The sequence below is a fragment of the Acipenser ruthenus genome, chromosome 60, assembly GCF_902713425.1.
Source record: "Acipenser ruthenus chromosome 60, fAciRut3.2 maternal haplotype, whole genome shotgun sequence".
Lineage (NCBI taxonomy): Eukaryota > Metazoa > Chordata > Actinopteri > Acipenseriformes > Acipenseridae > Acipenser > Acipenser ruthenus.
Window position 1 is genome coordinate 1892053 of NC_081248.1, and position 27917 is coordinate 1919969.

The 27917-nt window shown below is 40.8% G+C and overlaps 1 protein-coding gene across 2 annotated transcripts in view; it reads left to right on the plus strand.

Annotated features, from left to right (window-relative positions):
- LOC117968279 (leukocyte receptor cluster member 8 homolog) overlaps positions 1-26880 on the plus strand; it is a 33892-nt gene extending 7012 nt beyond the window's left edge. The window contains exons 3-15 of one of the 2 annotated variants that reach the window (XM_059018585.1): positions 187-318; positions 613-702; positions 1659-2091; positions 2232-2373; positions 3594-3779; positions 4031-4303; positions 4565-4696; positions 5338-5677; positions 12628-12729; positions 13221-13289; positions 13848-13977; positions 14220-14427; positions 18390-26880. In XM_059018585.1, the coding sequence (XP_058874568.1) occupies positions 187-318; positions 613-702; positions 1659-2091; positions 2232-2373; positions 3594-3779; positions 4031-4303; positions 4565-4696; positions 5338-5677; positions 12628-12729; positions 13221-13289; positions 13848-13977; positions 14220-14427; positions 18390-18552 (2400 nt within the window). In that variant the 3' untranslated portion in view covers positions 18553-26880. The remainder of the gene's footprint in view (positions 1-186; positions 319-612; positions 703-1658; positions 2092-2231; positions 2374-3593; positions 3780-4030; positions 4304-4564; positions 4697-5337; positions 5678-12627; positions 12730-13220; positions 13290-13847; positions 13978-14219; positions 14428-18389) is intronic. The other variant, XM_059018586.1, reaches the window with a different exon arrangement.
- Positions 26881-27917: the final 1037 nt, after the last annotated feature.

Here is a 27917-nt window from a genome sequence, read left to right on the forward strand (position 1 = left end):
TTGTCTTTTAGCACAATTGTCCATCATTTAAAAGATTTTATTACGCATCACACAAGCATCAGGACCATTACATGTATCGTGACCTTGTGTAAAGAAAGCATCATGATTCATCAACATGCAGTGAATTGTGATTCCCCTATATAGAACTGAACTGACTGGTCTGTTGTCTTGTTTGTGTACTGACAGGCGCCTCAGTACCCCGCAGTGCAGGGTGACTCATCTAACCTGCAGCAGCAGCAGCAATATTACCAGTGGTACCAGCAGCAGCAGTACAGTGGCTACAGCTACCCCTATAACTACTACTACCAGATGCCTGCCGTGAGTCCTGCTTCCAGATATCAGAGCTGCTTGATTTCTGTTTGCTTTCCTGTTGAACACGTTCATTTTAAATGTAATCACTGCAACATGTTTATGCGTAATGCTGTTTGTTTTACGGGGTGTGTTTCAGTTTCCTCTCCTTAACGTTTAAGCTTTAAGGTGAATTGCATTCAAACTTAACACATCTAGAATGTTTGAAAATAATCAGACGTTAACGTCTGGGAGATTTTTTCATGGCTTGTAACCTGTGTTTCCAACTCTGTCCTCACCCCGTCTCTCTTCTTCCCCTCTCAGTATGGAGGTGGTTATCCCCAGCAGGGTCAGTATGCAGTCCCTGGCTCCTACCAGCAGCCTCCCACCACTCCCACCACTCCCACTGCACAGGTGAGACACCCTGTACTGGATATTCTGAAAACAAAGAACAACTGGCGTGGGACTTGATTGCGGGCTTAAAAATCTTAAAATTAGTTTAAGTGCAGCACAGAAACTAGGACTAGATGACAAACTGTGGAAATTGACTTAGGGGCACTTACACAGAGAGTGGGGAGGGGTGGAATGGGTTATAAAGGGTAACTTAGCCACATTGTTGATTCTGAATTGTTGGGATCCTTTTAAAACCTGACTTTTATAGCAGGGGAGCTTCTATGAGTTTGCAAACCTGCCAGTGTTAAATTAACTCTTTCCCTGCCGGATTGCTTTAACCTCCAGTGTTCTCTGATTCAGACTCCACATTTTGACATAGGAACTTTGTAGGTGGTACACAGCTGAGTTCTATGATTCTCTCAAAAGTTCCATTACAGGTGGTGTCCAGTAGGAAATAACCTTTTCACTGCCATATTATTTTTACCTCTGACCTTATTTATACAGACCACTCACTTTCAGACAGTGTAATTTACAAGTTGTATTCAATGATTCTGTCTGTGCCTCTTAAGTCTGTGCCTCTCTTGGGTAGAAACGGTCACTAGTCCCAAGAGCTTGATGCTGAACAATAATTTTTGTAAACTAGTGCTGCACGAATTGCGTTTTTCACAGGTGCGGCCATTGGTGTTGATTGGGCTAATTTACCATTCCAACTGAAACCAGTGAAGAAACGGCTGCTTTGGTTTGTGATGATCGCTGCTTTTCCTGGACTCTGTGGAGAACAGCGATCCAAACACGCGGCTGGTAAATCAGCCTGATCGACACCAATGACCCTCACCTGACTGTCGGCTCCTGATTTCTGTGGAGAGCTCGATCCCAGTAATCGTTTTGTGCAGCCCTATTGTAAACTCTTACTCTAATCTCTGCACCCAAATATAAAAAGTGATTCATTCCTCGTTTCTCTTTTTTTCTTCCCTCAGCCTCCATTGCCTCCAATGGATGACACCTCCTTCCAGCCTCAGTCCCAACCCTCTACCCCAAGCACCCCCCAGTCCCCTCTCACCCCTACCCACTCCCTGGGGGCATCGGGAGGAGGGGGGCAAAAAGAACTGTCACAGCATAACAGCCACCCTCACAACCAGCAACAGAGGAACCACTACCCTCAGAATTACCAGAACCCGTCCCAGCAGGGCTACCAGAACCAGGGGTCCAGCGCGGGCCAGCACCATTATCAGAGCCCAGGGCATGGGTACGGGACCCAAACCGGGCCGAGCCAGCAGCAAGGCTATCAGAACCAGGCTTCGGGCCAGCAGTTCAATCAGCAGCAGCACCAGAATTCGTACTCTGATGGGGGGAGCAAGAAAGGGAAAGGAGGAGTTCAGCAAGGGCAGCAGCAGTGGCAACGCATGAAACGTGAGCTCACTTCTACTGCTATCAAGGCTTATTATTATTATTATTATTATTATTATTATTATTATTATTATTATTATTAGCTAGGCTCTTATCTTTTATTATTATATAATATATTCAATCATTTCTCTCCCTCTGTGAAGAGGCTCCAGGTACAGGCGCAGTGAAGTTCAACATCCAGAAACGCCCATTCGTAATGACCAACCAGAACTTCCCTTCCCAGGAACAGAGCAGTGGATTGGCCGGCTTATCAGCGACATCACAGGACAGGTGGGCGGGGCAAGAGTAAGTTTGAAAAAGGGGGGGGGGGGGGGGGGGAGGCAGGGTGGGTTAGGGTTAAATTTTGTGTCACCTTATTCACCATTGGCGAGTGGTTTCACATACACCAATTAGTATTGGACGGCCGTACCTAAAGTTATATTGCAGGGATGGAAACAAGACTCCTATTGCATACCAGCTTCACCCATTCCAGGTTTTAATACGAGCTTGATCAGCCACAGTGTATAGATAACAAGCTTAGGTGTGACGTATTAATACGAGGAATGGATCAAACTGTTATGCCAATGGGAGCCTTCTTTCAGTTCCTACATTAGGTAAAATTTGTGCTAATGGGGGTCAGTGAAACCAGCTCTAGACTACTATTGAAGTAATATTAAAAACTTTTACAATGCATTAGTAAGACCTCATGTAGAATATTGTGTTCAGTTCTGGTCACCCCGCTACAAAAAGGATATTGCTGCTCTAGAAAGAGTGCAAAGAAGAGCAACCAGAATTATTCCAGGTTTAAAAGGCATGTCGTATGCAGACAGGCTAAAAGAATTGAATCTATTCAGTCTTGAACAAAGAAGACTATGCGGTGATCTGATTCAAGCATTCAAAATTCTAAAAGGTATAGACAATGTCGACCCAGGGGACTTGGGCAAGGACCAGGGGTCACAAATGGAGATTAGATAAAGGAGCATTCAGAACAGAAAAATAGGAGGCACTTTTTTACACAAGAGAATTGTGAGGGTCTGGAACCAACTCCCCAGTAATGTTGTTGAAGCTGACACCCTGGGATCCTTTAAGAAGCTGCTTGATGAGATTCTGGGATCAATAAGCTACTAACCAAACAAATTATTATTATTATTATTATTATTATTATTATTATTATTATTATTTGTTTATTTAGCAGACGCCTTTATCCAAGGCGACTTGCAGAGACTCGGGTGTGTGAACTATGCATCAGCTGCAGAGTCACTTACAATTACATCTCACCCTAAAGACAGAGCACAAGGAGGTTAAGTGACTTGCTCAGGGTCACACAATGAGTCAGTGGCTGAGGTAGAATTTGAACCGGGGACCTCCTGGTTGCAAGCCCTTTTCTTTAACCACTGGACCACACAGCCTATTGTTAGAGTCGCAGTCTTGAAACAATACTTTTTTTTTTTTTTCTAAATAAGATGAACATTAGTTCTGTCAGTAAAAGTCAAAGTGTGATGCTTGTTTTCTTGTTCTCTGGTCAGTGTGAGCGTGACCCGGCCCGAGGACTGGCCCAAGGCGATGAAGGAGTACGTGCAGCGCTGCTTCACAGCCTGCGAGTCCGAGGAGGACAAGGACCGCACGGAGAAGGTTCTGAAAGAGGTTCTGCAGGGCCGACTGCAGGACGGGACAGCCTACACCATCGACTGGAGCAGAGAGCCGCTGCCAGAGTAAGAAAACAGACACACAGATAGACCCTGTCAGAGTAAGACACCACAACACACACACACACACACACACACACACACAGACACTGCCAGAGTAAGAGACCAGACACACAGATAGACTCTGTCAGACATATGTATCTATTTGTTAGTGCTCCGAAATTTTAAATCCATGGTTGGTATTCCCTTAGAGGGACTGGACCTGCCTGATCTCTCTCTCGCTCTCTCTTCTCTTTTTTTTTTCTTTTTCCTTCCAGACTGAAACAGAAGAATCTCTGGGAGGCGGTGCCTTCACAGAGGGGCTTGGAGCCCGTGAGCCAATCCAGCGGAGCTGGAGGCGTATCTGCGAGGGGCGGGGGCCGGCACAGGGGTGGAGTCTCCTCGTCTGGCTCCTCCCACTCCACGTTCAGCCCCCACAAGCTGGGTAACTACAGGAACGTGTTCACCAAGGAGCAGAGCTCCTCCTCCAGCAGCCGGTCCAGATCCAGGTCTTCATCCCCGCACAGGAACAGGGGCAGACACCGCAGGAGGTGAGGGAAGCAGGGCAGCAGGGGGAGGCACTGTAGGAGGGAAGGGGGAGGGATATGGTTCCAGGTCTTCTTCTCCACACTGGAGAGAGGAGAGTTTGATTGATAGTTACACACAAACTATTTGCAGCCACAACTGTCTCTTTTGCTTTTCCGAACACACTGTGGGCAAATCCAAGCAGGGGAATATGTCTGCGTTACGAATTTCCCTGGAGTAAAGACCTCATAAAATGACAATGTTTTGTTGTTTTCTCTCCCCTGCAGTGACTCTGGCTCTCAGTCTGACAGCAGCATCTCCTGTGAGTCCAGACCTTCACTCTCAAGGAGGAACCAGAAAGGAGGGAGAGGAGGGAGAGGGAGAGGCAGGGGCAGAGGCAGAGGAAACCGAGGACGCAGGTAAGAGGGGGAGGGAGGGAGGTAGAGGTACAGTGGTAGCCACAGCCAGCTATAAAACTGAAGTCAATGCAGTATGCATTTTTATTAACCGCTAGAGGGCGTTATCTGACTAGAAACTGGTTTGCTACAGATTACTACTGAAACCAGTGTTTCGCCAACAGATACCACATGCTAAAGCTTGTGAAATACCAAAACTTACATTGAGTTTTATACTGTACTGTACAATTCCAGTAACAGCTCGAATTTTAACAAGTAGAACAACAATGTATTTGGCTAAACGTTGCCTAATTGAGGGAGGGGTGTTAATGTGTAATTAGTTTTATTTATTTATTTGGCAGATGCCTTTATAAGGTGAATTACAGGTGTTACAGGGCAGTACAGGGTTACAATGAAAGTATTTAAATACAGTATAGTTTACAGAGCTAAAAACAATTATGGTCTAATTAAGCAAATTATCAGTTCAATTAAGGGTTTAATTAAGAAATTGAGAGCTCCGTTGGAATGAAAACCAGCGGACACAGTGGGTCCCCAGGACCAGGATTGGGAAACCCTGGTGTAGAAGCAGAGGCAGGAAGAGGGAACAGATGTGAGGAAGGGGGAGATTTAAATCATTTTTTTTTTTTTTTTTTTTGTTCGAGCAGGAACACGGACGACTCTGGGACGGGAGGTCCTCAGTCTCAGAAGCGGGCCGGTGGGCGCAGGAAGGGCGGCTGCGCGGGGCTGGACTTTGAGGACCCGGAGCGAGAGTTTAAGAAACAGAACCGGGCAGCGCGGTTCCAGAGCGTGCTGGGTGGGAAGAGGCTGAGGACAGAACCGCTGGTGCTGCAGATCAACGCCTTCGACTCCCACAGCTCCCAGCAAGGCAGCGGGGACGGGCTCGACTGGGAAGAGTTTAAGATACTGGGGACCAGCCAGGACATCACAAAGCACTACCTGAGACTGACCTGCGCACCAGATGCCTCCACTGTCAGACCAGTGCAGGTGAGAGACTAACTGTGGCTGTCTGTCTGTGCTTGTGTGTCTTCAGCTCATTGGCTATGTGTGTGTGTATGTGTGCGCATGGCTGGCTGTGTGCATGCTTGTTTTTTAGTGATTGCTGGGTCGAAAAAGTCCTCACAAGGAAGGAAACTGACAAAACCTACCTTATGAGGACAGTGTAATGTTTAACCAGCTATTTCAAACATTAAAAATGCAGCAGTATTTCCTTTAGCCCTTGCAACTGTTTTTTTTTATTTATATATATTTTACACACACACACACAGGGTTAGAAACTAACGTTCGCCCAAGGTGAATTAAATCTGATGACTAGTTGATGTCTGTGTCTCGGGGGTCCTTTGGGTGAGTGCTTAAAAAAAAAAAAAAAAAAAAAAAGCAGGAAAAGTCCATTTTTCTAACGGGGTGTAGCAGTGGTGAACAAACATTGATAGTGCTTACAAATCACTCGGGACTGAAACCTTCCTTCATCTCCCCATTTCATTACATTCTGTCTGTGTGATTACTTAAGCTATTAATTTATTCATCGCTGTGGTTTAACTGAACTTTCAGTATGAACAAATTGTACTTTTTAGACATCAAAACATTATGAAAACAGCCATTACCTCATACTGTTTCATTTTTCAATTATGTATTTCTTTTTTTAAAAAGCCCAATTGCATGAATAACACAACTCTTGGTTGGTAGATATTTAATCCGTGTAAAATAGTGTTAAAAAAAAAAAAAAAGTATTTAAGACTATAGATTTGAGGGATGAATGCTTAACTGTCTTATTACTAACACGAGATTTGTTATAGTATAACAATTTCATACGGTCCGTTTCAAAGAAACAATGTGAAGAAGTGGCTAGTCACTTGAAATATTTTGTGTTTTGATGTTTTTATACTGTTCTGATATCTTAAAGTAGATTTAGTTTATAATACCAATTTGACTGGCTGCAGTAAGTCTACGCCTTCAGAGAATAAGATGTACTGCAAGGCTTGTGTCCAGTATGACCAAAGCCAGAGTGGCACATTTGTGACAGGGTCGTCTACCGAGTCGATTTTTAAAGCACATGAAAAATCAAGTAATCACAGCTCCAGGTTTTCCCTGGCTTTTATATTTTTGTATCACTAGTGACTAATCATTTCAATAAACTTCACTGAAGAAATGCACTAGTCACTACTGGTATAAAACTCCACAGTCCTCAAGGGGTGTTACACATCCTGTTTTTATTCCAGCTGTACCTTAAATTACTATAATATAGATGTGTAGACAGATCTATTGCATACACACTGTTGTGTAATCAATTACTCATGCATCATAACAATGTATTTTACTTCCTTGTCTGTTATGATTATTATTATCATGTATTTCTTAGCAGACGCCCTTGTCCAGGGCGACATACAATTGTTACAAGATATCACATTATTTTTACATACAATTGCATTATTTTTTACATGTTATTTTTACATACAATTACCCATTTATACAGTTGGGTTTTTACTGGAGCAATCTAGGTAAAGTACCTTGCTCAAGGGTACAGCAGCAGTGTCCCCTACCAGGGATTGAACCCACGACCCTCCGGTCAAGAGTCCAGAGCCCTAACCACTACTCCACACTGCTGCCCTATTGTTTTGCAATATAACATGGCAATAACCCATAACATTGCACTAAAACAAAGATTACAGTATCATTTTTACAGCCTACCAAGTGCTTTTAATATAAAAAAATAAATCCTGTTCATTTCAAGTTTCCCTTCTTATAGTACAACATCTTACAGTTGTTACAAGACAGTAACTAAAATCCTTTTTAAGAAATCAGTGTGTGGATTAGAGTAGCATCCTTTCTAATGTAGTCATACATTTACTTTTGACAAAATACTCCATTCTTTTCAATAATAAAAAAAATCTAGAAATTAGACTTTTCCATTGATAAAATTAATGTCAGATTATGCATAACATTTGTTTTGAACAATACACATGTACTGTCTGACACCATACATTTGCTTCACCTTTCCATCACCTGAAGAGGATTTTCAACAGCTGTGCAAAACATTCAAAACATAACCCTGAGGTCTTTTGTCACTGCACCAATACTGGAAAGCCTTCTCAAAGGCAAGTTCAGAAATGTTGTCAAGATTGGGCTTGTCCACAGACATGTAGATTAACAGGTTCACACGTGTCACTTTAAGTGACTTTATTAGAGATCTATGAAGTCAATGAAAGCAAAATCAGGGCAGTAAGTGAGGTTTTACTAAACCTACAGCTTCTTTTTCAGTTCTGAAGCCACTTTCTTTTCTGCATTGCTCTTGCTTCAGTAGCAGCAGCGTGGTATTTTTTGTTAAATGATCTTTTTTAGGAAAATAAAATTTAAGCCTAATATTTTAGGGACCCCAACAACTATATATATTAGTATTTCATGACATTATTTGAGCAGTTTTGCTTGTTTACCTATATATTATATTGGCTGGCTCTGTGTGTGTGTGAGATCTTGTGTTGGAGTGACTCTTCCGCTGTGTGTGTGTTTGAGATCTTGTGTTGGGTTGATGACTCTTCCTCTGTGTGTGTGTGTGAGATCCTGTGTTGGGTTGATGACTCTTCCTCTGTGTGTGTGAGATCTTGGGTTGGGTTGATGACTCTTCCTCTGTGTGTGTGTGAGATCTTGGGTTGGGTTGATGACTCTTCCTCTGTGTGTTTGAGGTCTTGTGTTGGGTTGATGACTCTTCCTCTGTGTGTGTTTGAGATCTTGTGTTGGGTTGATGACTCTTCCTCTGTGTGTGTTTGAGATCTTGGGTTGGGTTGATGACTCTTCCTCTGTGTGTGTTTGTGAGATCTTGTGTTGGGTTGATGACTCTTCCTCTGTGTGTGTGTGAGATCTTGTGTTGGGTTGATGACTCTTCCTCTGTGTGTGTGTGAGGTCTTGTGTTGGGTTGATGACTCTTCCTCTGTGTGTGTTTGAGGTCTTGTGTTGGGTTGATGACTCTTCCTCTGTGTGTGTGTGAGATCTTGGGTTGGGTTGATGACTCTTCCTCTGTGTGTGTTTGAGATCTTGTGTTGGGTTGATGACTCTTCCTCTGTGTGTGTGTGTGAGGTCTTGTGTTGGGTTGATGTCTCTTCCTCTGTGTGTTTGTGAGATCTTGTGTTGGGTTGATGACTCTTCCTCTGTGTGTGTTTGTGAGATCTTGTGTTGGGTTGATGACTCTTCCTCTGTGTGTGTGTGAGATCCTGTGTTGGGTTGATGACTCTTCCTCTGTGTGTGTGTGTGTGTTTGAGATCTTGTGTTGGGTTGATGACTCTTCCTCTGTGTGTGTGTGAGGTCTTGTGTTGGGTTGATGACTCTTCCTCTGTGTGTGTGTGAGATCCTGTGTTGGGTTGATGACTCTTCCTCTGTGTGTGTGTGAGGTCTTGTGTTGGGTTGATGACTCTTCCTCTGTGTGTGTGTGAGATCTTGTGTTGGGTTGATGACTCTTCCTCTGTGTGTGTGTGTGAGATCCTGTGTTGGGTTGATGACTCTTCCTCTGTGTGTGTGAGATCTTGGGTTGGGTTGATGACTCTTCCTCTGTGTGTGTGTGAGATCTTGGGTTGGGTTGATGACTCTTCCTCTGTGTGTTTGAGGTCTTGTGTTGGGTTGATGACTCTTCCTCTGTGTGTGTTTGAGATCTTGTGTTGGGTTGATGACTCTTCCTCTGTGTGTGTTTGAGATCTTGTGTTGGGTTGATGACTCTTCCTCTGTGTGTGTTTGTGAGATCTTGGGTTGGGTTGATGACTCTTCCTCTGTGTGTGTGTGAGATCTTGTGTTGGGTTGATGACTCTTCCTCTGTGTGTGTGTGAGGTCTTGTGTTGGGTTGATGACTCTTCCTCTGTGTGTGTTTGAGGTCTTGTGTTGGGTTGATGACTCTTCCTCTGTGTGTGTGTGTGAGATCTTGGGTTGGGTTGATGACTCTTCCTCTGTGTGTGTTTGAGATCTTGTGTTGGGTTGATGACTCTTCCTCTGTGTGTGTGTGTGAGGTCTTGTGTTGGGTTGATGTCTCTTCCTCTGTGTGTTTGTGAGATCTTGTGTTGGGTTGATGACTCTTCCTCTGTGTGTGTTTGTGAGATCTTGTGTTGGGTTGATGACTCTTCCTCTGTGTGTGTGTGAGATCCTGTGTTGGGTTGATGACTCTTCCTCTGTGTGTGTGTGTGTGTTTGAGATCTTGTGTTGGGTTGATGACTCTTCCTCTGTGTGTGTGTGAGGTCTTGTGTTGGGTTGATGACTCTTCCTCTGTGTGTGTGTGAGATCCTGTGTTGGGTTGATGACTCTTCCTCTGTGTGTGTGTGAGGTCTTGTGTTGGGTTGATGACTCTTCCTCTGTGTGTGTGTGAGATCTTGTGTTGGGTTGATGACTCTTCCTCTGTGTGTGTTTGTGAGATCTTGTGTTGGGTTGATGACTCTTCCTGTGTGTGTGTTTGAGATCTTGGGTTGGGTTGATGACTCTTCCTCTGTGTGTGTGTTTGAGATCTTGTGTTGGGTTGATGACTCTTCCTCTGTGTGTGTGTGTGAGATCTTGTGTTGGGTTGATGACTCTTCCTCTGTGTGTGTGTGTGTGTTTGAGATCTTGGGTTGGGTTGATGACTCTTCCTCTGTGTGTGTGTGAGGTCTTGTGTTGGGTTGATGACTCTTCCTCTGTGTGTGTTTGAGATCTTGGGTTGGGTTGATGTCTCTTCCTGTGTGTGTGTTTGAGATCTTGTGTTGGGTTGATGACTCTTCCTCTGTGTGTGTGTGAGATCTTGTGTTGGGTTGATGACTCTTCCTTTGTGTGTGTGTGAGATCTTGTGTTGGGTTGATGACTCTTCCTCTGTGTGTGTGTGAGGTCTTGTGTTGGGTTGATGACTCTTCCTCTGTGTGTGTTTGAGATCTTGGGTTGGGTTGATGTCTCTTCCTGTGTGTGTGTTTGAGATCTTGTGTTGGGTTGATGACTCTTCCTCTGTGTGTGTGTGAGATCTTGTGTTGGGTTGATGACTCTTCCTTTGTGTGTGTGTGAGATCTTGTGTTGGGTTGATGACTCTTCCTCTGTGTGTGTGTGAGGTCTTGTGTTGGGTTGATGACTCTTCCTCTGTGTGTGTTTGTGAGATCTTGTGTTGGGTTGATGACTCTTCCTCTGTGTGTGTGTGAGATCTTGTGTTGGGTTGATGACTCTTCCTCTGTGTGTGTGTGTGTTTGAGATCTTGGGTTGGGTTGATGTCTCTTCCTGTGTGTGTGTTTGAGATCTTGTGTTGGGTTGATGACTCTTCCTCTGTGTGTGTGTGAGATCTTGTGTTGGGTTGATGACTCTTCCTTTGTGTGTGTGTGAGATCTTGTGTTGGGTTGATGACTCTTCCTTTGTGTGTGTTTGAGATCTTGTGTTGGGTTGATGACTCTTCCTCTGTGTGTGTGTGAGATCTTGTGTTGGGTTGATGACTCTTCCTCTGTGTGTGTTTGAGATCTTGTGTTGGGTTGATGACTCTTCCTCTGTGTGTGTGTGTGTGTGAGATCTTGTGTTGGGTTGATGACTCTTCCTCTGTGTGTGTTTGAGATCTTGTGTTGGGTTGATGACTCTTCCTCTGTGTGTGTGTGAGATCTTGTGTTGGGTTGATGACTCTTCCTCTGTGTGTGTTTGAGATCTTGTGTTGGGTTGATGACTCTTCCTCTGTGTGTGTGTGTGAGATCTTGTGTTGGGTTGATGACTCTTCCTCTGTGTGTGTTTGTGAGATCTTGTGTTGGGTTGATGACTCTTCCTTTGTGTGTGTTTGAGATCTTGTGTTGGGTTGATGACTCTTCCTCTGTGTGTGTGTGTGTGTGTGAGATCTTGTGTTGGGTTGATGACTCTTCCTCTGTGTGTGTTTGAGATCTTGTGTTGGGTTGATGACTCTTCCTCTGTGTGTGTGTGTTTGAGATCTTGTGTTGGGTTGATGACTCTTCCTCTGTGTGTGTGTGTGAGATCTTGTGTTGGGTTGATGACTCTTCCTCTGTGTGTGTGTGAGATCCTGTGTTGGGTTGATGACTCTTCCTCTGTGTGTTTGAGATCTTGTGTTGGGTTGATGACTCTTCCTCTGTGTGTGTGTGAGGTCTTGTGTTGGGTTGATGACTCTTCCTCTGTGTGTGTGTGTGAGATCTTGTGTTGGGTTGATGACTCTTCCTCTGTGTGTGTGTGAGGTCTTGTGTTGGGTTGATGACTCTTCCTCTGTGTGTGTGTGAGATCTTGTGTTGGGTTGATGACTCTTCCTCTGTGTGTGTGTGAGGTCTTGTGTTGGGTTGATGACTCTTCCTCTGTGTGTGTGTGAGGTCTTGTGTTGGGTTGATGACTCTTCCTCTGTGTGTGTGTGAGGTCTTGTGTTGGGTTGATGACTCTTCCTCTGTGTGTGTGTGAGGTCTTGTGTTGGGTTGATGACTCTTCCTCTGTGTGTGTGTGTGAGATCTTGTGTTGGGTTGATGACTCTTCCTCTGTGTGTGTGTGAGATCTTGGGTTGGGTTGATGACTCTTCCTCTGTGTGTGTGTGTGAGATCTTGTGTTGGGTTGATGACTCTTCCTCTGTGTGTGTGTGAGATCTTGTGTTGGGTTGATGACTCTTCCTCTGTGTGTGTGTGAGGTCTTGTGTTGGGTTGATGACTCTTCCTCTGTGTGTGTTTGTGAGATCTTGTGTTGGGTTGATGACTCTTCCTCTGTGTGTGTGTGAGATCTTGTGTTGGGTTGATGACTCTTCCTCTGTGTGTGTGTGAGATCTTGTGTTGGGTTGATGACTCTTCCTCTGTGTGTGTGTGTGTGTGTTTGAGGTCTTGTGTTGGGTTGATGACTCTTCCTTTGTGTGTGTTTGAGATCTTGTGTTGGGTTGATGACTCTTCCTCTGTGTGTGTGTGAGGTCTTGTGTTGGGTTGATGTCTCTTCGTGTGTGTTTGAGATCTTGTGTTGTGTTGATGACTCTTCCTCTGTGTCTGATTCAGGTGCTGAAGAAGTCTCTGGTCATGGTGAAGACTCACTGGAAAGCCAATCAGGATTACGCCTTTGCCTGCGAGCAGATGAAGTCGATACGACAAGACCTGACGGTGAGGAGTTAGAATAAAGACCCCAACACAAAAACTATGACATTTATATCTGTGAAATACTCTGAAAGGAACTTTGTAAATTTAAGGACTAACATTTAGACAAAGTCTTTCTGTGTCACCAGTGTAAATTCAATTACAAACAAGTCGTTCTCAATCTACTCCTTGTTACAGCCTGTAGTTTTTTAATGAATTGTTTGGTATGCCTAAAAAACGTGTCTTGCGCTTTTCTGGTTGTGATGAAACTTGCTAAGCACCTTCTTTATTGACAGTTTCTGAATCTGGAGGTGTGTGGAGGCTGTCTGTCAAATTTACATTATTCCATATGATCAACTTCTACTTGATGCTAATGTACTGTGCAGCATAAAGACCATTGTTCTTAGTTAATGAAACGCAAATTACAAAACTAGAGCATATGTATAAAGAGAGAATTGGGAGGGGGATTAGATTTATTATATTAACAATTTCAATGTAATCTATTTTCTTTGTTTCAGGTCCAGGGGATTCGTACGGAGTTCACAGTGGAAGTTTACGAGACTCACGCCAGAATAGCTTTAGAAAAGGTGAGCTTTGAGAAACACGCTTTCCTTTTCTTGTGTGGTGACAATGTAGTTTACTATAGCAGCTGATGAGTTACTACCGTCCGAAGTTAAATTGTCCTTTGCGCAGTAGCTTAGAATCCACTTGAAGCAGGCAGTCTCGTGCAGACCAGTCCCAGAATTAGCTTGAAGCAGGCAGTCTCGTGCAGACCAGTCCCAGAATTAGCTTGAAGCAGGCAGTCTCGTGCAGACCAGTCCCAGAATTAGCTTGAAGCAGGCAGTCTCGTGCAGACAAGTTCACTTCTTTAATAAAAGGGGAAGAGGCAAGTTTGTTCCCAAGTGTTCCAGTGGTGGTTTGAGGCAAGACAAAGAATTCTAGTTATTAGAGTTCTTTAAATATAGCAGGAAATTACTTCTGATTAAAAACAGTTTTATCAGGTAAAACACAGGCAAGAGAAATTGTATCCAATGTGGTACTGTGAGGATGAATCTCGAAAAGGACTATAAAACACACTTAATCATTTGGTCTTGTATCACGATACAGACGTTGCATACCTCTGTAATCAATGCTGTTTGTTCCAGGGTGACCACGAAGAGTTCAATCAGTGCCAGACCCAGCTGAAAGCTCTCTACAGCGAGTCTTTGTCTGAGAATGTGGGAGAGTTCACTGCCTACAGAATACTGTACTACATCTTCACCAAAAACTCTGGAGGTGTGTGTGTGTGTGTGTGAATTCACTGCCTACAGGATAGTGTATTACATCTTCACCAAGAGAGAGGGTGAGTGTCTGTCTCACGAGATGTCTCACATGCGTCCCTTCCTCAGACCTCACTCCAGAGCTGGCCTGTCTATCTTCTAAAATTGTCTGTCTGTCTCTCTCTCACTCGCACATCAGGACAGAGCTGGCGTTCTTCACTCATGAGCTCAAGTCTGACCTCTCTCTCTGTCTCTCAGATATCACGACAGAGCTGGCGTTCCTAACTCGTGAGCTCAAGTCCGACCCGTGTGTGTCTCACGCTCTGGAGGTGCGCACAGCCTGGGCTCTGGGGAACTACCATCGCTTCTTCCGGCTGTACCGCTGTGCGCCCCGCATGGGCGCCTACCTCATCGACAAGTTCCTGGACAGGGAGAGGAAGCAGGCACTCAAAGCCATCGTCAAGAGGTATGTAATAGGGGGTGGAGCGGTTATTATCTGTAACCATTCAATACTCAACAGCTCTGAATTTAGAAATACTGAAAGAAACTTGATAAATTAAAACTCAGTTGAGGAGAAGTCCTTCTCAGTGTCTTGATTGTAAATTCAGTGGCAGAAGTTTTTGAGAGACCTTTGTCACTGAATGTACAATCAATCTTTATTTTATGTAGTGCCTGTCATAGTGGACCAACATCACAAAGCGCTTCACAAGACAGTGAGGAACAATGCATAGTACATTAACACTAGAGCCGCCGGATTTTCAAACTTTTGACCCGTACATTTTTAAACTGCTTTGTTATGAAAATGAGACGTACTACAACTCAAAAGTGTTATTCATAGTTTAAAATCATATCTAACACTGTATTTAAATGGAAAATTAAACATAAAAGGCTTTATTTTCAAAATGAGCGCATCTACAGCACGACTACAAACACTGAAAAAATATAATAAAATACACATTTCAAAAGAAACGGGCGGGTATGTACATATACCTGTGTGCAGGTGTAAACGGGTGTATGTACACACAAAACAATAAAACCAAAATCATTTTCTAATACTGCATAAAAAGAAAATATAACACTACTTCCAGTATGACGGCTGCATTGGACTCTATGGAGGAGCGTACGCGTCTGCCTGCTGGCTCTGTGCCTGCATCCAGGAGCTGTGTTGTAAACACAGATGCAGTTCCATTGAACACTGTTGTGTAAACACAGATGCAGTTCCTTTGAACACTATTGTGTAAACCGGTGCATACAAACCTGTAAAACCGAAATATTTTTTTCTAAATATAAAAAAAGGAATATATAACATGCATTTCACATTAGGCACACAAGTTGTTCTACCTGTCATTTCGGTTTTGCTGTGTGCATCTGAATGCAGCTTGCCGTATTCCAATCAAAATGACTACTTTCAAGATTAAATATTTCCCTCTGATATATTCCCAGTTGCATTTCTAGAACAAAACAAAGGATTGGCGTCTCCCAGGTACATTGAGTTGGCATCTTGTCTCGTAGTCAGTCTACAAACAAAGAAAGGCTTGAAATATAAAAATATAAAAGTGGGCAAGAGGAGGAGGGGGCGTGTCTAGTTTGCTGCATTTGCATATATATATATATATATATATATATATATATATATATATATATATATATATATAGCTATATAGATATATAGATATAGATAGAAATAGATTTATTGTAATGCATGGGTCAAATTGACCCACGTAGCGGTTCTAGGTAGACGTGTTTATAACTATCATTTTTGCGATTCTGGCTATCAAACACCATCATGATATTGAATTCATGTATTCAGGAAAAGTCAGAAACGGCCACACACATACGATTTACAACGGAAGAATAAAAAACATTTGAAATACAAAATGGGTCAAATTCACCAGCATGGCGGTTCTAGTGTTAAAGTTTTAAAAAAAAAATGCAAGTACATTACATACAGGCATATTACAATGCAAGTACATTAAATACAGGCATATTACAATGCAAGTACATTAAATACAGGCATATTACAATGCAAGTACATTAAATACAGGCATATTACAATGCAAGTACATTAAATACAGGCACATTACAATGCAAGTACATTAAATACAGGCACATTACAATGCAAGTACATTAAATACAGGCATATTACAATGCAAGTACATTAAATACAGGCATATTACAATGCAAGTACATTAAATACAGGCATATTACAATGCAAGTACATTAAATACAGGCATATTACAATGCAAGTACATTACAGGCATATTACAATGCAAGTACATTAAATACAGGCATATTACAATGCAAGTACATTAAATACAGGCATATTACAATGCAAGTACATTACATACAGGCATATTACAATGCAAGTACATTAAATACAGGCATTAAAATGCAAGTACATTAAATACAGGCATATTACAATGCAAGTACATTAAATACAGGCATTACAATGCAAGTACATTAAATACAGGCACATTACAATGCAAGTACATTAAATACAGGCATATTACAATGCAAGTACATTAAATACAGGCATATTATAATGCAAGTACATTAAATACAGGCACATTACAATGCAAGTACATTAAATACAGGCACATTACAATGCAAGTACATTAAATACAGGCATATTACAATGCAAGTACATTAAATACAGGCATATTACAATGCAAGTACATTAAATACAGGCATATTACAATGCAAGTACATTAAATACAGGCATTAAAATGCAAGTACATTAAATACAGGCATATTACAATGCAAGTACATTAAATACAGGCATTACAATGCAAGTACATTAAATACAGGCACATTACAATGCAAGTACATTAAATACAGGCACATTACAATGCAAGTACATTAAATACAGGCACATTACAATGCAAGTACATTAAATACAGGCATATTACAATGCAAGTACATTAAATACAGGCATATTACAATGCAAGTACGTTAAATACAGGCATATTACAATGCAAGTACATTAAATACAGTGAAGACACTACGCTAGTCAAACCATTACAAACCTTTTACTTGCTAGGCGGTCACTTTCTCAGTAATGACTGCTTTATTTCTGTATTGTGAGTATGGTATAGCCCTGCACCCAGTCCTGGCTCTCAGAGCTACCTTTCTTGTTTGTTATGAGCAGGCAGGAACCAGGAGCTTAACCCTTTGCGGTCCATTGTCGGACTGGGTCCGACATTGCAATTATTCCTCACAGGTCCTTTGTCGGACTGGGTCCAACATCATTACAGCAACGCAATAAACGGGTGTTTAGTCGTTTTTTCTCCGGAAAAAGCCGAGAAAACCATTCAATTGCCGAGTGGGAGCGACAGGAGCCGAGACAAGTCGAAAAAAAAAAAAAAAAGCGTATCTCATGAATAGTCATACATGGTATCAGGTATCAGATAACGGGGCAGTCATAGTAAACAAGCTGGCTGAGTGCGTCAGCGCACAGAGACTATCATGGACATTTTGTAGAGCTTTTCAGATGTTATAGTAATAAAATAATGACTTGGATCGCATTATTGAGGAGTTTGGTGATAAAACGAGTGATCCGGAGATGATCGATCGGTATGTACGACTATTATTATTATTATTTTTTATTTCTTACATAGGTAAACGCCATAGCAAACGAAAGGGTGGGGCGGGGCTGGAGATGCCTAGTGTGTGCTTTGTTGATATGCAGGGCCATTTAAACCCGTTTGACTGTGAAAAAAAATACTTTTAAACAGCGCGTATAAAATTAACTGTGCGTGTGAAAATTAATTAGACCTGGCGTGCCTGACGCGCACTTAATAAATGGACTGCAAAGGGTTAAGTGAGGTTAGAAACTCGTACTAGCCTTGCTACACCCAGTCCTGGGTTTCAGAACCACCCTCAATGAAGTATATTATTATTAATGTTGAAATATTCAGGAGCCAGGAGTTTCAACAGGACTGGGTGCAGCTGGGCTAGTGTGAGTTTTTCAATATTGTGAACGCTCTGTTTAATTATATTATAGTAATGATCTAAAATATATTGTATGTAAAAATAAATAACAAAAAACAAGATGCTGAGGTTAGTGTGTGATAAATGAGAATGAATGCCCACCCTCGGGGAGGGATGCTTGGTTTAGTAGCGCCCCATCCCTCAGGTGGACATTACATTTGCATATTAGACACTATACCATGCATTATTCTCTCATGTTTATATTAGTTAGAATTCATGTGATTTGATTTATAATTCAGTATTAATGTTGTTGTTTATATTTAATACCATCTTTTAATATTTATGTTCCTATTTATTATTTATACTGTTGTCCTTATTCCTGAATTGTCTCACTCTAACCTGTGTTTTGCTGCTTTCTCTCCTGGCTCCTTCTCCGGGGTTGTTTCTCCTCTTGTTTCTCTCTCTCCCGGTCCACTCCTGTGCTGCTGCCTCGTGTAGTTTCCGCCCCGCAGTCCCGGTCGAGTTCATCCAATCAGAGCTCACCTTCCCGACGCAGGAGGAGTGCGTGGCGTTCCTCGACGCTCTCTCCATCTCGTATGTGGGGACCGACCCCTCCAAAGTAGATTGCAAGCTGAGCATGGCCATCCTGCCCAATTTCTAAAGGAAATTAGCAGACAGGTTTGCTCTCTGAACCCCTGAACAAATCAGTATTTAAATATCTCCATGAATCCAGCAGCACAGAACTGATAGAGCAGATGGGGGTGGAGGCACAAAATGGCCGTCTGTTTCTGTACAACTTTTTTTAGCTAGTTTATGCAGCACACAGAATCCATTTTAGGTAGAAACGGATACAAAGGAGGATGGTGGGAAGGGAATACAGACGAAACGCTTGCAGATTTTTAACACATTTCCCATCACCACCCAGTCTCATGAAACACCTTTTGCTACAGAAGTGTATGTTGTTAACTGTGTTTAGACAACTGTCCTTTTCCAAGTTTTAGAGGAAAAAATTAGCATCGGACCACTTTTGAAATAGCACCCCTTCCAGCTTACAGCAGACAAAATTGACTCTGTGTTAAAGAACAGGTCTGTTCTAGCTTAACCCCAGGACAAAATGGGCTTCAGGTGAAAAATATTTCCAGCTTGTCCGATACACTATATAGATAGCGAGCTCTTCCCACCTCGCCCAGCTTAAATTGATGCTGTCTATTATAGCTTAAACAAGCACTCAATATTAACACCACAATACACTCAATATCACGATATTAACATCACAATACAGCATGGACACTTGGGAAGGGCTATTCCAGTTGACATGCACGCCATTTTAGGAATATTCTAGTTTGCCATACTGTGTACAAAATGAGGGCCAAGAATAGCATATATATATATATACTCTTTTCTAAAATATTGCTGCTAATAAAATAACCATTCTAGTTTTTATCTACTCGCGTTTCTAAGCTTCTAAGCAGGAACCAGTGAGCGTCCTCTTTGCCACATTCAAGATGGCAGCCACTACTCAGAATGGGTTGAACCTGGGTTGTACAGCTGTGCCACAACCAAGATGGCTGCCTGGCTACAGGCAGGGCAACAACTTCGCCACAAGCAAGATGGCTGCGGAGAGTGGCGAATGGTGCCTGTTCTGCTGTGTCACAACCAACATGGCCGCCTCTGCCATCCACTGTACATGGAAAGCTACACAAGGATGCAAGCAAGTTCTGAGCTGAATTTAATTTTGTATTTGTTTTAAATACAGCAATGCTTGAGGATTTTCAATATCATTAGAAACCTTCTCTCTTCCTCCCCTCCCCACCACCTTGTGTTCTGTCCATTAATGGTTCATCCCCAACAATATACATTTTGATGTTAACAAGATAATCAAAATAGCTGAATACAAACACAATGTTAAGGTGCCAAATCCTGTTTCTATGGAAGCTGCGAAATGTCTTAGATTGAAAATGATGTTGGTTTTTCTTTTGGTTTGGGATTTATTTATTTTTCTTTCATTTTCCAGGAGGTAATAAATTGTTAGTTTTTCCAGGAGTTTAAAATGCACTTGATCTTATTTTGGAAGTGTCAGCTATACACGTTGCTTTAGAAAGAAATGTACTGGTTTGTTTTTCTTTTCTATAAGTTGCTAAAATGCTCAAATCTGTAACCAGCTGTTTTAAATTTAAACTATACTAGGGAACTGGGTTACATCAGCAGAGTTTGTAGTCGGATACACTACCTCCAAAACCTTACTTCCTCAAAACTATGCCATGGTAGAATCAAAATTAAACGGATTTGACCCCAAAATGTAATTCTGAACCATTCGTTTGACTTTGACTCAAACTTACGTTTTCTGTAAAACAGGATTCAAATCAAATTTCATTGGCTTTTTTATATAAAATCTGTATCTGCATTTCAGTGTGTAGAAAACCTAATATTTCACTTCCTTTTTAAATAAGGCTTTGGTTTCATTTTATTTTAGGTGAGTTTAAAGATTAGAAAAACTAGCTGTCAAACTACAGGTACACTAATTCTAGTAGAGTACTGTGATTTTAAAATCACAAGACTTTTTTTTGGCTAAGTCTTAGTTTTCATCTGTACAGTATATTGATTTTAATCTGCAGCTACAATGTAGTTATACCTTAAACAGCATTTAGTGTCTTATTGCAGTGTAATGAAAATTATTTTATGTATTAAAAATACCCTATTGCAGCCAAGGCCGAAATCTCAAAAAGAGGGTTGTTCCAGTACTATAGGCCCTGAAACTATCATTTTGTTTTTTGTATTAGAGTTATCAGTTAGTTAAATATCAGTACAATCCAGTATAGTGATCCTAAGATGTGTTCGTAATAAACTTGGGTATAGTGCTGTCAAACTACAGTTCTATGTAATCTAAAGACATGTGCAGTCTCATGCTGTTCTATTCAATTGATCTGAAACTGCAATGTACTTCTAGGAGTTTAATCTGGTAATCTTAAAATGATCAAATGTTAATCTTGTCTATTAATATTAGACTACAGTTACTATGTAATTCTAGCACAGTCTAGTTGTAAACTGCAGTTACAGTGTAATTCTAGTAGTCTAGTAATCTTAAACTGCAGTTACAATAATTCTAGTGATCTTCAAATGCAGTTGCAGTGGAATTCTAACGGTCTAGTACTGTGCGATTCTAGTACAGTGAGATGTTATACAGCAAATTCAGTGAAACTTTACTGTACACCATTGGAAGAGTGTGAGTAATAGTGGTAGTGTCTCTAACTACAGCTCTGAACTAAAAACAAAATATTACTCCACTGACTTGCTGTGTTAATAATTGACCTTGGTAAAGAGTTAACTTATCAAACCAACCTTCCTTTAGTAAGAGTTGTGTGCCCACCCCCCCGCCACAAAAAAACATTGTATGATGACTTGATTTTAGACCAGATTACAAGTACATATCCAGTCCAGTTCCAACCACTTCTTGCATCAGTGCATTTTACTAATTAAAAGGCGTCCTAGATAAGTGTGCAGGCAGGTTGTATTTTTAAAATGGGCAAATCATTTCTTTTTTTTGTTACATTGTTACAGACTGGCTATGGATTCAAACGCCCCTCCTGGTAAATCGATCTGCTGTGGAATAGCTGTTCACTTTCCCCAGAGCAATGGCATGCTTCTGTTGGTTATACGTAGGTGACCCTTCAGTGGAGCCTGTAGAGAGTGTGACTGTGTCAAGAGATCGGATACTTAGAAATCCTGTACTTTTACTCCTGTTTGGGGTTCTCGAAAAAACTGAAAGAAACTTAGTGAAAGTCATTTGACAAACACTTTGACTAGAAGTCTTTCCTAATTATTATTTTTATGTACTTCTAATAAAGTAGTGATCTTAAACTTCAGTTGCAAAGTAATTCAAACGCAATCTAGTCTAGTGATCTTAAACTGCAGTTACAAAGTAATTCTAGTACGGTTTAGTCCAGTGGTTCTCAAACGGGGTGGGTTGTCATTTATAATTTGTTTTAATTACTGCACACTTCTTAACTTTGATATATTAACTTAAGCAGTCCTTACTGCTGACACCTCCTGGCATGTCACAGTTTCTAGGTGGCGCTGTGCTCTTTGTTTAAGCTGCCATCTGGTGATGTACGTTGTTTATTGGCTTGCTTGGTAGTGAATCAGTGTGCACATCAGTAAGCGTTGGACACATTTTCAGTGTTAAGTTTGCTCTTACGATTGGTGGCTGGTTCGTGCATAAGAAAAACAGCAGTGACATGTTGAATTTTTTTATTGATATATTTGCAGTACGTGTGTGGAGGGAGGGAGGGGAGTCAAGTACCACAAACAAGAGGACGTGAGGGGTGCAGTGTAGTCCGGTCCAAAAAGTTTGAGGACCACTGGTCTGGTCTAGTGATCTTAAACTGCAGTTCCAATGTAATTCTAAATATATACATTTTCGCACCATGGGTTTAATAATTTTTTTGATACTGCGGCTTATTCTCAGATAGTCATGCTTCTTGCAGACACGTCCGAGCGTGCATCATTGTACAGCACAGATCGCCTTGGATTGCATCAAACTCATCTGGTTTTTAAGTCACCAATAAAATATAGACGTCTGATAAAATCTCCATTAAGAAAAAAAGAAATGCTGTAATAATTCTGATTGATCAAAACAACTACTTAGACAAGCAGACAAACTTTCTGACCAGAAGTCCTTCTCGTCGTCTTCATATCAGAGTTGGCAAATCGTGGTGCACGAACCTGTTGGGATTCAGCTCTCCACAGAAATCAGACGAAGGTCATTGGTGTTAACTGGGCTAATTTACCATTCAAAGTGAAACAAATGAAGAAACAGCTGCTTGGATTTGTGGTGATATTTCCTTTTCTTAGACTCTGAAGAACAGAAATCCACACAAACTTAGCTGTTTCTTCAATTGTTACACTCTGAATGGTAAATTAGCCCAATCAACACCAGTGACCATGATCATCTGTGGAAAGCTTGATCCAGATGATCCGTTTGTGCAGCACTATTAGCTAATCAATACATTTAAACTTCATTTTATCTGACTTGCTGAAACTGCAGCAGACAAACTATAATGATCCAGAGCATATAGAAAAGAGCTTGAAAAAGGTGAATATTAGCGACAGCACACATTCAAAACTCATACTGCAAATGCAATGCATTTTAAAATTAATATAATGTAATAAGTAAACGTGGCTTATCTTGATGTAAAATGTTAAATGTTATTCCCCGATGTTGGAATCCATATTATACAGGGATGGGAAAAAGACTCCCATTGCATAGCTGTTTGATCCACTCCTGGTTTTATTATGCATATGAGCTTGTTAGCTACACGCTGGCTCATCAAGCTTTTAGTAAAACCTGGAATGGGTGCAACTGCTATACAATAGCAGTCTTATTTCCATCTCTGCAGTATAAGTAACCAGACTCATGAGGTGTGTAAGGAAAGCAGTGTGGTTAGCGAATCTCTAACGGACCAACACAGACGCAGTACACTGCCAGTTACAAACCAGACCCCAAAGTAACATCAAGCACTAAAACACATACAAAGTTAATGTTTTATTGGGACCGATTCATTGTCATTTATAAGTCACATCCTCATTGGAAACTATTATAATTTCACTGAGAGAGTGGATCTTGTACTCAATGTCACTGACAAATAAATTAAACCACACAGGATCTACATAAACAGATGAGATATGTTAATATCAGTCTTATTTAGATTTAATGACTTGCAATGTGTTTCTAAGTGTTGGGTGGCTGTCTCTAATCAAATTGAGAGTTTTTTCATTCAATTGCACTCTTTGTTTGACAAACCCCCCGACACAACAGAGTGCAAGAGAATGAAATACACTCTCAACATGAAGGGAACTACTCCACTCTTAAACATACATTGTGGTAAATAGTGCTGTATTGTATGATCAGTCAATGGTTAGTCAACTCCCCTCAAAGATTACTCAATACTCCTACCTTCGTAGAAGAACTATCGCAGTCAGTATGCTTCTGTACAATTCGATCTTTATCTTCTTTTATTAGGCAGTTTGTAACAAGTTAAATGTCAAATATATTGCAGCCCTTGTGTGATAAATAGTATATTTTCTTCTCAAAGAAACATTTGTGTTTCAATACCGATAGCCAACACTAAAGCAGCTCACTGTGTGTCACCCACGTTAGCCCACAATCTTCCAGCTACCCATTGTCTGGTACCTCAATCCTCCTGCCTTGGAAATGTATCTAACCCATAGCAGTATCGAAAGAGTGACTTCATAGCCAGGCTGTAAATGTAGCGTGTTTAGACCTCTGATACACATACAGCATCAGAAACTCAAAGCTATGAACTCAAAGTGAGCCGTCAACCTGACCCGCAAATGGAGACCAGTCACAGATTCCGTGCTGCCTACTGTGGAAGATGTAACCAGTTCAGCACAGCCCAGCTTTGATTTGAAACTATTTAACTTATTTTTCTTCAACCCAGGTGTTAAACATTTCAAATTTTGCCTTAACCATTTAACCATTGTCAAAAAATACGCAGGTCAAATATTTTACATAGCAAGAAGTGCATAGTGCTGGCCAGTTTCATAGTCAATGTCTTCTCTTTTCATTGTACAGCTAAATGCTGCACACATGCAGTCTTGTACACAGACACTTGCTGCAGTAATTTTATAAAGAGCGATGCTTCTTACAGAGGCTTTTCTGATTGGTTACAAACATCCCCAATATGTTAGTTTAATGTGTTTAATACCAAAGTTTTAAACATTTTAGGAAGTGAAACTGCAATCAGTGCCCCTAATTAAGGCAGTGCACCTGCATTAAATGACTGAAAGTCATAGAGATTTTCAGATCCTGTACTGTTTGTAGCTTTGAGTTTCTGCTGTAATTTTAGGACAGTGTTGTCAATTTCAACTGGCTTTTGACCCTTTTTCTGTAAACTGCAAAATCGCTTGGCTAACATTGAATTTAGCAGTATTTCTTTTAAGCATACTGGCGTGTGTGAGTGAGTCTGCATCCCAGATATTAAACTCAACCCATTTGTACCCTGTACAGGTAATTTATATATAAAATTGGGTGTGTGTATATATATATATATATATATATATATATATATATATATATATATATATATATATATATATAATATATATATATATATATATAAATAAAATACATTTGAGAATTTTTTGAAACTAAACTAAGTAGCTAAATATAAGTAGATAGCCATGTTTTTTACTTGAGATCACTGTTTGTGTCTGTGTGTATATACTAGTGTACAGATTAATACCATTTTTTTTACTTTTGTTTCAAAGCTATATGCTGTAAAAATAAGTTTAAAAACATGTACATTAACTAATTCTTTTTCTTCTGTAAATTGTAAATAATGCTGGATTTGGTGTTGAAACTTGAAAATGTTTGGATGTAGGGGGGCTTGCAGTGATGGTTCTCTGCAAAAGGGTTTGTAACAGATGTTTACAGCTCTTGTAAATATTAAGATATTTCTTAATCGCGCAGTTTATTTGTTACCATAACTTATGAGCTTTGAAAAAACATGTAACGTTTATAAATATTATAAAATGAGCAAAACATGAACTATATATGTATATTAGGAGTCGGGAGGGGGGAGAGTTTAAAAAGATTTTCTTACTCTTGTGGTTGAGGTTTGGTTTGAATGGGGGGAGTTATGTTAAGATCGTTAGTATTTGGGTCAAAGAGGTTTGTGAGTCTTCATCAGTGTTGTTTAAGAGAGCCTTTTATATATATATATGTATATGACAGTGTTTCTAGCTTTGATATGATTGGTATAATGAAGTTCTTATTTTTTCTTGCTGTTTGTAATGTACATGCATTGTCCATATGGGGAAAGAAATTCATATTCTACTACTGACCAGTTTTCTCAAGCTTTTTGTCTTTCAGTATTTGAGAGAGAATTTTGAGAGAATGAAAAAATTGGAGAGCCACCGACGCACTAAACATCAAAGCAAAAGTGCGCCTCTCCTCTCCTCGTCAGAAAAGTGACAGCTCATCAAGGAGCGACAGGAGAAAGGTGGAATAAAGAGAGAAAACCCAGGTTCTAGAAACGACAGGTGTTGAAAAACCATTCAAAGAATCGGAGACGACAAATTCAGTTGGAAGAAGTCATTTCGGGTTTTCTCAAGTCGTTTTTCAAATTCAGACTCTCGTTTCAGTACGAAAGAAGATTTAAAACAAGGACTTTCATTTTTTTGGTTTGTGTTTTTCTATTTAGATTTTTCTATTTCCTCATTTTCTTTTGGTTCCTGAAAAGTTCAACAGCGTAAGTCAACTTTCTTCAGGGTGTGGGTGAGGGGGGGACAGAAGAAAAGAGAAGTTTCCGGAATTCAAGTTTGATCAACTCCCCCCTCCCTTACCTCCTTTTTCACACATACGTTTATTTCACAGGTAAAGCGGCTACGATGCAGAAATAAGTTTAAACCTGCTGCTTTCTTTTTTTTTTTTTTGTCTCGAATTTGAATGTGTGTAAAGTAAGCAGCATCTCCTTGACCAGTTTTGGCTCAAACGCTAGAGTTGAATCGCTATCCACCTTCCCACTTGCTACCTCTCATTTTTCCTTTGTTCAGTCTCGAGCAAAGTATCAGTTATTCACCCCCAAACCATCTTTTCCTTCCTTTTCTAACAATGACAACATGTAAAAATAATTCCTGTACAATACCTCTGTAAAATACACCCCTCCCTCCTTAACCTTACCCATCTGTTCCCTCAACTCATAACCTCTCTCCCCTCCCCTCTCCACCGCCCTGGTTATATGGGAGATGTATATAAAGGGATCAACTGTTGTATTTCTAAATTGACGTTTGTGTTTTTTTTTGTTTTGTTTTTTTGGTGTTTTTTTCATTGTTCATGTAGTTTGTTTTTCTCTTCCAGATAATGCATATATTTTTGCTTCTTTCTCTTTTTTGTCAAAACCAGAGAACTACTATGAATAAACTTAAGAAAGAAAAAAAAAACTAATAAAAGAAATCTCTCGAATGGAAATTTATGGTCTTGGTTTTTATTTAATTTACATTTTTTAGCACTAATGTTAGACTTGCATAATACATCAATTTAGTGACACTCTGGGTATTATATAATTCACGCAATAATCATTTAAATAGATTATGATTATTTGTTTATTTAGCAGACGCCTTTATCCAAGGCGACTTACAGAGACTAGGGTGAGTGAACTATGCATCAGCTGCATATTACGTCTCACCCGAAAGACGGAGCACAAGGAGGTGAAGTGACTTGCTCAGGGTCACACAATGAGTCAGTGGCTGAGGTGGGATTTGAACCGGGGACCTCCTGGTTACAAGCCCTTTTCTTTAACCACTGGACCACAGAGCCTCCCTGTAGATAAAATAGAATTGAACGCAATGCAAAACAACAACGTTGAGTGCATTATTAACCATCTTGTATATAGCATACAGAGTACCATAGGAACATTGTGGCCCTGGAGAGACCCAAATGAAAAGCAATGAGACTCCTAGGACTTAAAGGAATGAGATACAAAGACTGAGGGGACTGAATTCATTTAGAACAAAGTATCAAGGGGCGACTTAATTGAAGTCCTTAAAATCTTAAAAGGAATTGACAAACTATATAACCAATACTTTAAGCACAGGGACCGGGACCATAGGACACAGTTGGAAATTCTGTGGAGATAGGCAGGACAGGAAAGGAGACACTTCACACAGGTGAGGGTATGGAATGTATTCCTAGCCATGTTGTTGATGCTGGGACACTTTTATGACCTGACTTGACAATGTTCTGAGATCAATCAGATACCTGGAACCAGGCGAGCTGAAATGGACTGAATGGCCTCGCCTGGTTTGTACATTTTCTTAAGTTATTGTAAGAACATTAATGCAGTGCTGTAGTTATTCCACGAATGAGGATGCATCACCCAGAGGAGCCACGGAAGGGTTGCTTATCCTCCTGAGTGAATTAATCACAGCAGCACACTGAGTGTTTATAAACAATGTGTGAAAAAGAAAGTCTATAAACTGAACGACTCGGAGAATTGCTGTCTTTGA